At 34.5% G+C, this 13247-nt stretch overlaps 1 protein-coding gene and 1 pseudogene across 1 annotated transcript; both read right to left on the bottom strand.

The window, feature by feature from the left end:
• Window positions 1-73: 73 nt before the first annotated feature.
• On the bottom strand, window positions 74-3387 carry LOC114762237 (protein MLN51 homolog; annotated as a pseudogene).
• A 3168-nt stretch (window positions 3388-6555) lies between these two features.
• LOC114762253 (nuclear pore complex protein NUP50A) lies at window positions 6556-11451 on the bottom strand. The gene is made up of 2 exons (XM_028951718.1): window positions 11259-11451; window positions 6556-8440 (listed from the first exon to the last, which is right to left on the bottom strand). The coding sequence occupies exon 2, from the start codon at window positions 8377-8379 to the stop codon at window positions 6898-6900; it is 1482 nt and encodes a 493-aa protein (XP_028807551.1). The 5' UTR covers window positions 8380-8440; window positions 11259-11451; the 3' UTR covers window positions 6556-6897.
• Window positions 11452-13247: the final 1796 nt, after the last annotated feature.

Genomic DNA, 13247 nt, shown 5'->3' with positions numbered 1-13247 from the left:
CTGAGAAGACTGAGTTCGGCCTGCTGTAGAATTTCGATGAGTAGCCTGTGTTGGAGAAACTTTGGGTACTTGATTAAGGGAGGGCACAGTTGATATTCATAGATACTGAATTTGATACACCCCTTCCAGGAGCCCTTGGTTGAGAAGACTGAGAAGAATTAACCCCAGAAGATGGTATGTGCATATTGTTAAGAGGCTTTCCAGCAGCCGAACTGATGGATTCATCAATATACAGCTTATCCATACTGATGGGATCAGCAATGTTCTTTCCCTCAGCATTGCACTGTTGGGTTGAACTGAAAAGCCCTCATCCCTAACACCAGGACGAACATTCCTGCTTGTGCTCCCAGCTTGTACATCCCTTTTGGGTGTCACATTACCCTCCTTGATAGAAGAACCTGACGGGTAAAAAGGGGGAGATGCAGAATTCAAGTTTGAAGCAAACGCTTGTTTCCTGAGTGACACAGAATCAGATTCCACAGTGGGAGCAGGCGTCATAGTTCTCCCAGAACTAAGTTGCGAATTTTTCTCAAGAGACCTCTCAGATCTTAAGAAAAATGAATAAAAATCAGGTAGCTAAAACATATATAGATAGATCGCTAGATAACATACATCCAAGCCACAGAAATTCAAATAAAGCAGTGTGTACTTACTGTTTATTTTGTGTTTGAGAAGCTGGACCATTGTTCTTATTAATGGGTTCATACCTTCGGGAACCTCTACCTCGCACAGCCCGCTTAGGTAACTGACTTTGATTACCACTATTACTATATCCTTTCTTGTTCCCCCGAACAAATCCTCCACGAGCAACAACTCGATTTTTACCACGGCCTCGAAAATTACCCTTAGAGACTCTCCGGCCCTAAATTTTATAGAGATGAGATTTGACTTAGAAAACAGACTGATAAAGTTAAACAAGCCAATCCTTAATCATGAAGAAATTTCAAGTATTGCATGTAAACAAGATCATCACCTCTTCATAGCGCCTTTCCTGTAAGGTCATTTCCTCAAACTTATCATGCCCCCATTTCTTATCATCTTTTGACTCCCACAGCCTCCTTCCACCATGTATCCTCCTGAAAATAGAGGAAGCATGGGTTCAATAAAGAACAGAGTTTAACATAACTTACCAGAAAATGAAGGAAATTCATATCTAGATAGCTAGACACACACCCTCGTGTATGCAGCATAAATAAAAGTCATCAAACTGTCACAAGAACTTTAAAAAAAATTACTCAAAGTAAACCAACAATATAGAAATGGCTATGAGACATAGGTTATATAATGATGAGAAATTCCAGAAACGTTAGAGTACATCACATATGTTCGGTTTATAATGTAATGAGGGTACCCTTGCTTAAAAGACAGAACCCTCTCTTGTGCTCAGTATCAAGAAACTAACATGAAACAAAGACCAACCTCTAGTGCACTACCAAGTAAATAAGGCTTCTAGGAGTCAATTTCATGGATTAAAAAAAATCCAGTAAAATAACCAGGCATGAGTACCGTAGATTCTCTAGCACAAGAATGTAATGCAACTGGGCAGTTCAAAGTAGAATGTTTAAATACTTGAAAGAAAATTTTTAAGAAAATCAAGAAAATTCTACAGCTCAAAATTGTCCATTATTTTAATTTGAATGACCCCATAATATTTCTCAGCTATAATAACATGTCAGAGCACTTTCAACTTACAAAACACTATTATATCGTAGTTTCCTTAAAATTCCAGAGTAAAACACCATTAATATTTTCTAATTTGATGACTAATGTATTTGTATGGAAACCAATCTTACGTACACTAATGAATAATTAAATCTTCCAACAAAAACGGCGATAGAAAAAAAGGTTCAAAACCCTAAGATAGAGATCATGCGAAAACCCAACTTCCAAATATACTTCATAACATAATGCAGTAAATGGAATACCAGGATTAATTCAAAATCATTAATTTAAAAAGCATCTCGAACCGCAAGAGCCCGTAAGCAATCTATTGAAGCTCCCTTCTCCACTAAAGAGCGTTACAGCAACCGTAATAGGACAAAGAAAGCCCAGGTTTAGTAGTAAGGTACAAGAAAATTGCACTCCCTTTCTAATGCCTCGCTTAAGCCCACATACAAGAGACAAAGTTGCAAAGTAATGAATAATACTACCCTAGACATAATCTTCGCCTGATCTAAAATGCATGAAGCAGAGTCATAATCGTTATCATTTATTCATCCAAAAAACAACGCAAAACAAAATCGAAGAACAAATGAAGGCGACCTATCATTAACTAAACAAGGAGTAAGATCATCACATTTTAATGACAAACAATTTTCCATCTATTGCCACATCTATATTATATAGACATTGATAGTATATTTCCAGCAATCCAAAATGCAAATCATAGACCAAGCGTAAACATACCTATGGCGGCCACCAGCATTATCCCTGAAACGATCGTCATGCATGTAGAATGCTCCGGCTGTGGGCACTGCAAATGGTTCATTCTCCTTTTTCTCCTCATCATCCCTGTTCTCTGAAGGCAACTCCGCTTCCGAAGGAGCTCGGGCACCCCCATCTGATTCTTTGACCATACCTGCGGAACCCTCAACATCAGCACCATGGAATCCTCTATCTCCCTCCCTCTCCTCATACACCTCTTCTTCAACGTCGTCTCCTTCCTCAACAACTTCCTCATCATCAAGCTCTTCTAACTCTTCTTCCTCATCGCCATCCAAGTCTTCTTCGTCATCATACTCCGCCACCCCACCCTGATCATCTGAATCATCCGAATGGATTCCAACCCGACGGTCTGCCCCCTTGTCTCTCCCGTCTCCTTCACCTTCCTCGTCATCACTTGCTTCCCGCCTCCTCATTGCCAGCGATCTCTTCGCCTCCTCTGGATCACTGTCGTACTCCACATCTTCTTCGCCGGCGGTAGCCATCTATAGCTACTTACTTAGTTCTGAACAAATCCCAGGCAACAAAACCCAAAAAGCTAGACTTTATCAGACAATTTAACGGAACACTCAACCAAAAGAAACCAAATATCCTACCAATTATCACCCTCTAAGCAAAATCCAAACTTTCTAGGGCACCAAATTATTGCTCAGCAAAACCCAGGCAGCAATCTCCCTTGAAACGCCAAAATTACTCAAGAGGAAACACAATATGAGAAATCACGGTCAATCGGAACAGCAAAAGCCCTAGAAGGTCATAATTTAACACGAAGCGAAAACCCCCCAATTAAAACGCCTCAGAGAATTCAAGGTTAAACGCGAAAATTAAAACAAAAAAAAAAGTTAATTATGACAGGATTAGGATCTTAGGATTAGATAGAGCGACTTGCGTTGCCAAACCCTAAATACTTTTTGGGAGATTTTTTTGGGAATTTCAAGTGTCGTCAGCAATTAGAAGCCGGATGCCCGGATGCTAAATAGGGGTGGATGGCATTTAAATATGGGAGGAGGATCATGGGAATTATCTGATTTGATTAAGGTTATTTTCGGAAAACTGTCAACGAAGGTGAATTTGGATGCTCCTGGTTGGCCAATCTCTGACATGTCAGCCAACAAAGGATTACTTGCATACTTCTTCGATCCTCTTGAAAAGAGATAAGTAACAAATTCATCCGTTTGGGAAATAAAATTAAAAACAGTTATCATAAATAACCAATAAATATCCAGGTAAAAAAACCAATAAATAAATTAAAAATATATTTCTTCCAAAAACATTCTCTTGATTGTTTACTAAAAAATATTTTATCTTATATAATATTTTATCTTATAAATATACTCACTAATAACATAAAAACATTAATAAAATTTTAGAATAATGTTTTTCTTATAGATAAAAACAAATTTTTATAGAAGAGACGGGAGGAAATAAAAAATAATTCTTCCTTTGCTATGAATGTCAATAGTTTTGCACAGTTCTTTATCTTCCATTTACATTTTTATCATTTCACGAAAGTAACTCTCAGTGTCCTGTTATTATTGGATAATAAAGTATATTTTTAGTCTTTTAATTTTACACAATATTTTATTTTAGTCCCTTAACTCTAAAAAATAAACTTTTAGTCATTTAACTCTAAAATTGTTAACAAAAAAACACTGATGATATTGAGCTATTAAATTCTGACAAAACATTACTAAATGCTAACATATTAAATTTAATATTCAAAGTAACCACTATTGTTACAAAAAATCATTATTAAGACTAACAATTTTGAAGTTAAAAGACTAAAAATATATTTTTGAAAGTTAAGAAACATTTAATGTATAAGACTTTGCATATGTAGTAATAGAGAGCACTTCATCTGCATTGAGTAATACTACCTCTAGTCATAATTATAAGACCTAGTTAACTAATTTGAGGAGATTAAAAAAAATTTAAATTAGTTTTATTGTAATAAATAAGTGTTGACTTTTTTAAAATATTCTTGCTGATCAAGTGTATTAGCTAAAACCACCATTGTTAGAAGAACTACCTTAGAAAAAATGTATAAATATGAGAGATAAAGTGGATTGGGATCTTATATTTAAGACCAAAATAAAAATTAAATGAAATCTTATATTAAGTATCGGAGGGAGCATAATGAGATGAAAAGGTACGTGAGTTTCCTCCACTTGAAGTGTGAGCTTTTCGTTAAACGAGTTGTTACTTATATAATATTTAAAAAAGAAGAAGAAGAAGGTAAACAACTAAACATTCACATTTTATCTTTTTTTTTTTTACCTTTTATTTTGGTTTTAAAGTTTTATGAAGTGTTATTTTAATCCTTTAATCTTAGCATCTTTAATTTCGTTAGCAAAAAATGTTGATATCAAAATTATAAATATTGATGAAATATTTGCAAATGTTAATATATTAAGTTTACGTTTTTGAAATAACAGTGATTTGCACAAAAAATTATAGACTGAAAATGTTAGAACTACATAATTAAAATGATACTCTATAATATTAAGCCACCGAACTAAAACATTTTGCAAAATTATAGGATAAAAGTGTACTTTTATGAAGAAAAACAAGGATAATTTTATAAAGTAATAAACGATAAATTTTATAAATTAAAATATTTAATTCTTTATTTTTCAAATACTCATTATTTTTTTCCAACTAAATACTCGTTATTTTTATAGTATTAAAAACCGGACCAGTTTGTTCCGGCTGGAAACTATTGAACCGGCCGCTTATCCGGTCTGGTTGACTTCCTAAACCGATAAAAATACGAACCAGTAGAACTCGGCATAAATCGAGATAACTCAACAATAACCTAGGTAACCCACCAAGTTAGACGGGTTGCTCAAGTTAACTTTCTAACTCATCGAAAACAATGGAGGGCGTCACAAACAATGAGAGAGAAAAAAGTGAGAGGAAAAAAATGAAAGAAAGAGGCAAAAAGCAAGTGGCAAGAGAGAATGCGTTTACATTGGAAAAGAACGGCACAAGCTATGGTATTATCATAATGGATTCTGATGATAGAACTGAAGACTGAAGAGTTAGCGCTGATTGGCAAATGAAAGAGGTGACCTCCATGGCTTGATGCAAATCTTCTTTGTGTGGGAGGTTTCGCATTTAACTCCCAAGATAAAGAAATGGTGACTTAGAAGCTAAAAAAACGGTGATTTGACAATAGAGTATGGGTGAAATGATGAAATGACATTGAGAAGAAAGAAAATCTGACAAAGGACAAGGAAGGGCACGTGAATAAGAGAGAAAAAACGAGCAAAATACATTTTATATACTAATAATAAAATAATTTAAAATTATAGTTTTATTAGTAAATATTTTTTTACACATTTTAATTTAATTATATTATTTTAATTATTATTGGTTAGATTCCGAGTTATTTCCGGTCTGACCCACTAACTCTTAACCCACTATCTTGACCGATTCACTAACCGGTCTAGTTTTTAGTACCCTGATTATTTTATGTAAATAGTTTTTTTGCCATTTTTTCTAAAATATGTTACCATTCTATTACACCAATAATTCCTAGGGGAAGTGACTTTGACCAAAATTAACTCTTTTCATGAAAGCCTCCCTCCATCGTCCTCTCCTTTTTTATTCTCCTTAAAAATAACTCCATCCTACCAGACATGCCGTGACCAGGAAACTTCATATGATTCCCTATGCATGATCTTTTACACCTTTTAAGAGTTTGAAAATACATTACATGGAGATATTTCCTGGCATCACATATCTAACATGACTTAGGGGGTGTTTGGATAGAAACCAAACCATGGTTTCAGAAGTGCTTTTATGGATTATGAAGTAAATATGTGGAGGAGATTATCTCGTTTTGCGGAAAAGTGCTTCTGAAACCATGGTTTTGGGTTTCCCAAACACCTCCTTAGATGACTCGCAATAGTTTGTTCATTTTGAAGGATAAACAAACCTCACATTGAAAGCCCTAGGATGCACTCACTTCAAAGGAGTTTACCCATCTCATTCCTAAATATGCCAGTAAATTTGAATTTGAAATAACCTGAATCACCGAATAAACGAGCTGACACAACCTGAGTTGAAGCCATAATGATATCCCGGAGCACTACCAGTTTTGACATGAAATAACCCAAAATCTTCACATATTTTATTTTTATCAGAAGAACACCTATAACAAATGCTTCTACTTTCTTTCTCATGATTCTCCCTCCTGCATTTGACGAGAAAACATCTATGATATGGGAATATAGTATATCATCAAATATTCCTGCGTAATCCCAATCCAAGATTCGTCCAAAAACAAGTTCTCATATCCCTCGGACAGTAGACCCGGACCCAAATTAAAATACAAATAGTCAAATATGATAAGACTCTGCCATACAAAGGCATACGTAACTCAAAATAGTGACATTTTCCCTTCCTAAAGACGACAGACTCAAAAAAACAGATCAACAAGATCCTCTTTAATCATGCATCAGAAGCCTTGGGTGAGTTTTCTGGGGTCTTGAGAACTGTGGCTTTGTCGCCCTTATGAGCCATGACTGCGGCTTTAAATTCCTCTACTATGGACCCGTCTTTGAATTTCAAGGCGAATGTTGAGAGGCCATCCTTCCCTTCATTGGCGCTATTGATGCAGGCAAAAGTGACGCCTTTCTTCTCCATGTTGGTGAGCTTTATATCAGGGTAAAGACGCGCGTTTAAAATTAGCCTGTAATTTCCCTTCGTCCTCATAAGAAGTCTGGCCTTTTCATTCCCTCCTGTGGAAACGTTGACCTTCAGTTCACCCTTTCCTCGTTCCTTCCAACTTCCCTCAACAAACTCGAATAATACTGAATCTGCATTGAAGACCACTTTCTCATTTTCCTCGCCCGTTTCAACTACCACCTCCTGCATTGTTGTGAAACCACTTCCCTCACCTTTAGCAGTAGCAGAGGCACCTGTTGCCCCAAAAACAGAAGATCCATTGTTAGACAAACCCAGCCCAAAAGGCTTATCATTTTTCATTCCAAAAATTGAACCAGAACCACTACCCAAAGCAGACCCCTCGTTTGATAAAGAACCAAAGGAAAATGAGGAAGCAGAAAATCCAGTGCCAGCAAGACCAGTAAATGCATTTTGGCTGCTTGAAAGCTGTTGAAATGACTTCAAAGAAGATCCTTCTGAGGTGTTCTCCTTCTGATCATCATTTACCGCATCATTGCCATCCCTATCTTGTTCTTTTTCCACCTCACCAGCGGTCTCTTTATCCTCAGCATCCTTCTTATCCTCATTATCACTTTTATTAGTTTGTTCTTTTTCCACCTCACCAGCGATCTCTTTATCTTCAGCATCCTTTGTATCCTCATTAACATTTGTATTAGTTTGTTCTTTATCTGCTTCACCAGGAGTCTCCTTATCTTCAGCATCCTTCCTATCCTCATCACCGTTTTTATCATGATCCTTCGTTTGGTGTTTGTCTACCTCAGATTCTTCACCCATGCTCTTCTCTGCAGTGCTCTCTCCATCAGCAACATTTTCTTTAGCAGCATCCTTAATTTCAGCAGATTTATTTCCCAACTCATCGACTTTGCTCTCTAATTGTTCAACATCCCCGTCTTTAGCTTTCTCAGAATCCTTGATTACATCAGCAGTACATTTTGTATCATCTGCAGCAGTGTTTTCACTAGTTGATTGGGCTATGGGAGTAGCTTCTGCAGGTTTAGCACTCGACTCAGGAGGAGAAATCAAACGTATTCCAGAGAAAGGATTTGTAGATGGAGCGGAATTGCTCGGTTGGCGGCGAACTTTAACTATCCTCCTGGTTGCCATAACTTCATCACTGGCCTTCTTAAAGGTTCCAGCCTCAGGTTCTGAGGTATCTTCCTCATCATCAAGGGGAGTGTCTCGAGAGAGCTCCCTTCCCGCAGCCCTTTTCTTTGAAGGTGGAAGGGCATTGTCAGCATCCCCCATTGAAGTAAGAAATCAATGAAATACAACTTCAGAACTTATATTTGACCAAATAAGGAAATCACTGCAGTAAGGAAAGTAGGATATTAATCTTTTCTCCTCAAATTGAAGACAAAATTTAAGGTAATAACAATGTAAGTGTAAAATCATAGCATACGCATAGCCACTCATACATACACTCCAAAAACATACCATTAAAGGTTAAAAATAAGCACAATACAAATACCATCTAACAGACACAGCCAACAACAGAAAATCATCCAATATAAAGTTCATGATAAAACTTTTTTTTTTCTTCACGCTTTTAACAAACTACTTCCATTATTTACAGCATGAAAAAGTCTTGAGGAATGTGGGACTCCATCACATAGATGCTTGAAAAAAACTTAGTTAATTTCATCATTCTGTTTCTTGCAAATAACGAAATTAACTGAGGTTTCCAGTTAGAAACTGCAGAGAGTATGCAGGCTATATGCACCTACACAAGCTTGCTTCCAAGGTAAATGTTTTGTCGTATAAATATTAGCAGAACTATCGTTGAGGGTGAAAAGAAACAAAAAAAATTTTTATGCATAAAAGAGTAAATTAATATGAGTGAAGACTATGTCAAGTAAATAAACACAGAGAACAGTACATGGACAACACCAACAAAAACCAGTGATGATTTATTTAGGAAGTCCCCAGTGACCTAAATAATTTTACACAAACATTTGAGGGAACAACGAAAAACAAAAAGTATCATAGAAAAGGAAAATAGATCTATTAAATAACTGATTACAAAATAGTGAACCCATAAATTTTCCCCGAGAAATACCTAGATCCTTGGTAAAGGACAAAAACAGAAGCCAACATAAGTTCATCCAAAATGTGTTCATCAATTACGTATGGACAATAAGACTTATTTTAGCATCAATGCTGTTCTCCGAATGCATTACGTCATAGCATAAAGCAACCAGAGATATTTACATCAGCTATTTTGTTTTCCTAGTCCTGTGTGGCAAATATCGTAATTCCAAAATGAAATGACAAGTTCTCAAACTACAAATAGAATCTTCTATTAACACATTTCTCATCAGCTTCTTGATTTCAAAATGTGTTACATTATAGCATAAACAGTTGGCAAAGACAAATAGGCTCGTGCGTTTTCTAGTTCGGTGCACCAAATATCATAATTTCAATATGACCTTAGAAGAAGTGGCCCAGAAGTAGACATAAAAGGTCATAATAACTGTTGATAGATATTAAATATGCATCCATTCATTTGTTTGTTTTTGTCAGTTTAATATCTTTATTATTAAATTGTAAATAATCCCTGGAGAATGACTCTCATATCAACAAGGTATCTCTAAGGCAGATTCCTATAATATTTTGGTTAATATGCATCTATAAAACAGCATCCCTACGTGCCAATCAAGCGAGGGTTTTCTGGGCAAAACTATAATGATAAACTTTAATAACAAATTTCTTGTCATCAAGGTCAGGATTTCATAATTTGTCGCATTATAGCATGACATGGCTGTCCAGGACATTTGAATGAGCTCTTTTGTTTCTCTAGTCTTGCGTCCCATATATCCTAATCCCAAAGTGATCAGGTACTATAAACAGAATGTTAAAATAGAAAACTTTTTCACTACTGCACTGCCGAATGCTAATATTATAATATTTTATAATAGAATTCAAACAGAATTTTATAACTTATCTATCTAAGCTTATGAGTTTTATTTTAATCTTACACAGAAATCAAGAGTAAGGTTCTATTACTCACAGAGGTCACAAGCATGCAATTACACATATCATTCAACATTATAACATACTGATCAACAAAACGCATTTAACACGTGTTTTGATATGCTTGCAATCTTGATCATAATTCTTTGAATTTGAGAAACAAATGGCCAAACATAAAAATAAAATAAATAAGATTCAATTTGAACCAACTGTTCAACATTATAACAAGGATGTGTAGACTCTTGAGCAATCTAAGCATGTAAATAATGCAAATCACCAACTAAATAAAGCAATAAAGTGGCAGAAGATGTATAGTCTCAAATAATAGTAAAATTATTCAAGAGTAGCAAATTGCGGAAGTAGGATTAAGTCTAGTTTGCATACTGTTTCTGAAAATGGTACAACTATGTTGGGGAAGAACTTACAAATGTAAAAATTTATTCTGTACTCAGTTTGAAATTTTAACATATCATAATAGATATACAAATTACAATGATGATGCATCATCATCATTATTTATAAACATGAGTATATGAATTGACAACAATCCAACATTCTCACAATGGTTTCAGAAAAATCAGGACTCATAGAATCAGTTCCAAATCTTCAGTAAACCCTTCCAGCTGATAAAGCAATCGCATAAACTTTTTAAGTACGAATTCAGACGTCAGAAGCAAAAATAAGCTAAGAGAGGCAACAGAAGTACCAACAAAAAAGGGTAAAGATTACCAAAGGAAGAGCAAGAATTAGCACGCAATCCTCTCAAAATATAACAGAAGTTTCATTAAAAGAACCAAATGTATCAAACAAATCTTGAAAGAATACAGTAATTCTAATACCTAGTTAAACTAATAATTCCGGCGAAAAACAAATCAAAGACTAAAGTAGAGAAAAACAAGACCAACTGGACTCCAAGGACTAGCATACGACAGTAAGCATAAAATGCTCAAGAAAGTACCATAATAAATAAAAATTAAAAGTCATAACTTCATTTTCTCCAGAAACCAAATAAAAAACCAAAACCCTACTCTACGCATAGTAGCGAACTACGAGAGGAACATTTCACGATCACTAAGCAGGATATCAACATAACATACAATAAACAATAATAAACTGAGCTCGGACAATGAAGTGCTCGTAAAAAAAACACTCACCAGATGAAGCAAGAAGCGCGTCACCGGCGGCGGGAGGAAAGCTTTGCTGAAAGAAGAGACAGAATTAGCTAACGAGAGAGAGAGAAATCCAAAAAGAGAAAACTGGCTTCCAAGATTTCGGAATTTCAATGTGCGGATATGGAAGACAGAGGGACGAGGTACAGTGTCTCCCTCATTTCATTCTAGCGACGAGTTGAGCAGAAGGGTTCTTATTTGGGAGAGAGAGAGACACATCACTGAATAGGGCTTACGGACAGAGATTCGGTTCAGAAGTTGGGCTCTGAACAAAAAAAAAGTCAGTTTTTGCCAGTAAAAAAAACTAATTTGGGCTTTGGAATCTTTAAATATAAAAATTTTTTTGGGAAAATTAATTAGTATTAATTAGTACTTACAAATCATAATTGACCTTTTATTTCAAATCGGTTATTATATTAAAAAAAAATTTTAAAAGCACTCCTTATACATTTAAAAACTTACTTTAGAGTAAGTTTCCATGGTATAAATGGAACCTGTTGATGTGTAAATCTGAGGGACCAATATATTAATGGTGGCATAATATAGGGACTAACTCTGAAATAGTTGGGGTGAATTATAGTAATGGATTTTTCCTTTTTTTTCAATTAAAAACATACTCTTTCGGTCCTAAATATAATACCCATTTTGTAGTGTAAATTACACTACAAAATGAGTCTTATATTTAAGACTAAAGGAGTATTACAATTCCCAACTTAAAAATTGAAGTGAATTATAGTAATAAAAATTTACTTTCTCAAAAATCTTGATGTATGGAAAGGAGTGGATGTGATGGCAAATTATTTTTATTTAAAAAAAAAAAAAGGAAAGGGGTTGGTGCTTGGAAAAAATTTTAAAAAAATAAAGGAGTGGATGCGGATGAGATATGAATTTTGACTTAGGATACGACAGTATCTGATTCGTCTAAAATGCTTAGATCTTAAAAAGTAAAATACAAGATTATTTCTCAGACACGTCCAAAGAGAGAAAAGTTTAAATAAGCCGATTCTTAAAAAGAAATTCTTACACTCCCGGTATAAATTTTTGCATAATTTTTGAAAAAATATTTTATTTCCAAGAATTTATGATTTCTTTTTTTTAATGATTTTCATGAATTTGATACTCTCTTTTGTTACTTAATTAACTAATTTGGGTGGATTGAGAAAGCCAAGTAAATTAGTTAATCATATTAAATGTACATACTCTCTCTAAAAATATTTCAATATAATATTAAATTATGTATACCAATGATGATCATGAAAATAAGTTGATTATTTCCTAGATATGTCCAAAGAAAAAGAAGTTTAAATAAGTTAATTCCCCAACAAGAAACTATTACCCTCGCGCTGGAAATTTTGTATTTTTTTTTTAAAATATTTCATTTCCATGAATTTAATACTCTCTTGTTTCTTAACTAATTTGAATAGATTAAAAAAATTAAAACAAACAAATTAATTATAACAAATATGACATGATCTTTCTAAAATACTATGACATAACATTAGATTATATATCAATTTATAAATTGAATAGATTAGTTTGAAAAAATGGTAAATATGAGAAATATTAAGGTGATCAAGTTCAACCACCACTAATATTAAAAATATGTGGTAACTGATCTTTAATCTACCATGCTTTAATCTAGGATGATACATAGTCCTATTCTTATGGGAATCTATTCTTATAGGTTGTTTTCAAGCCCTCTTTCAATTTTATATCTTGTCTAACAGTAGTACAATACCATTTCCCACCATATTAGCAGGACACATGGATGAAATGAGTGGAGGAGTCATATGCATGAACTGCTGCTGTTAAGCAACTATAAGACATATCACCTTCGTATACCAACTGCTCGTGCAACAGATTTGTCTAAGATTGATGTTATCTTATACTACCTCCGGTCCTAATTATAAGACCCAGTTGACTTATTTGAGGAGATTAAGGAAGTAAGTTAAGTTAGTTATTTGTAATAAATAA

The sequence above is a fragment of the Neltuma alba genome, unplaced genomic scaffold (assembly GCF_004799145.2).
Source record: "Neltuma alba isolate B1F8T4 unplaced genomic scaffold, ASM479914v2 tig00001729_pilon, whole genome shotgun sequence".
Classification (NCBI taxonomy): domain Eukaryota; kingdom Viridiplantae; phylum Streptophyta; class Magnoliopsida; order Fabales; family Fabaceae; genus Neltuma; species Neltuma alba.
The sequence above is the reverse complement of the archived record's forward strand: the minus strand, read 5'-3'. Positions and strand labels throughout refer to the sequence as shown.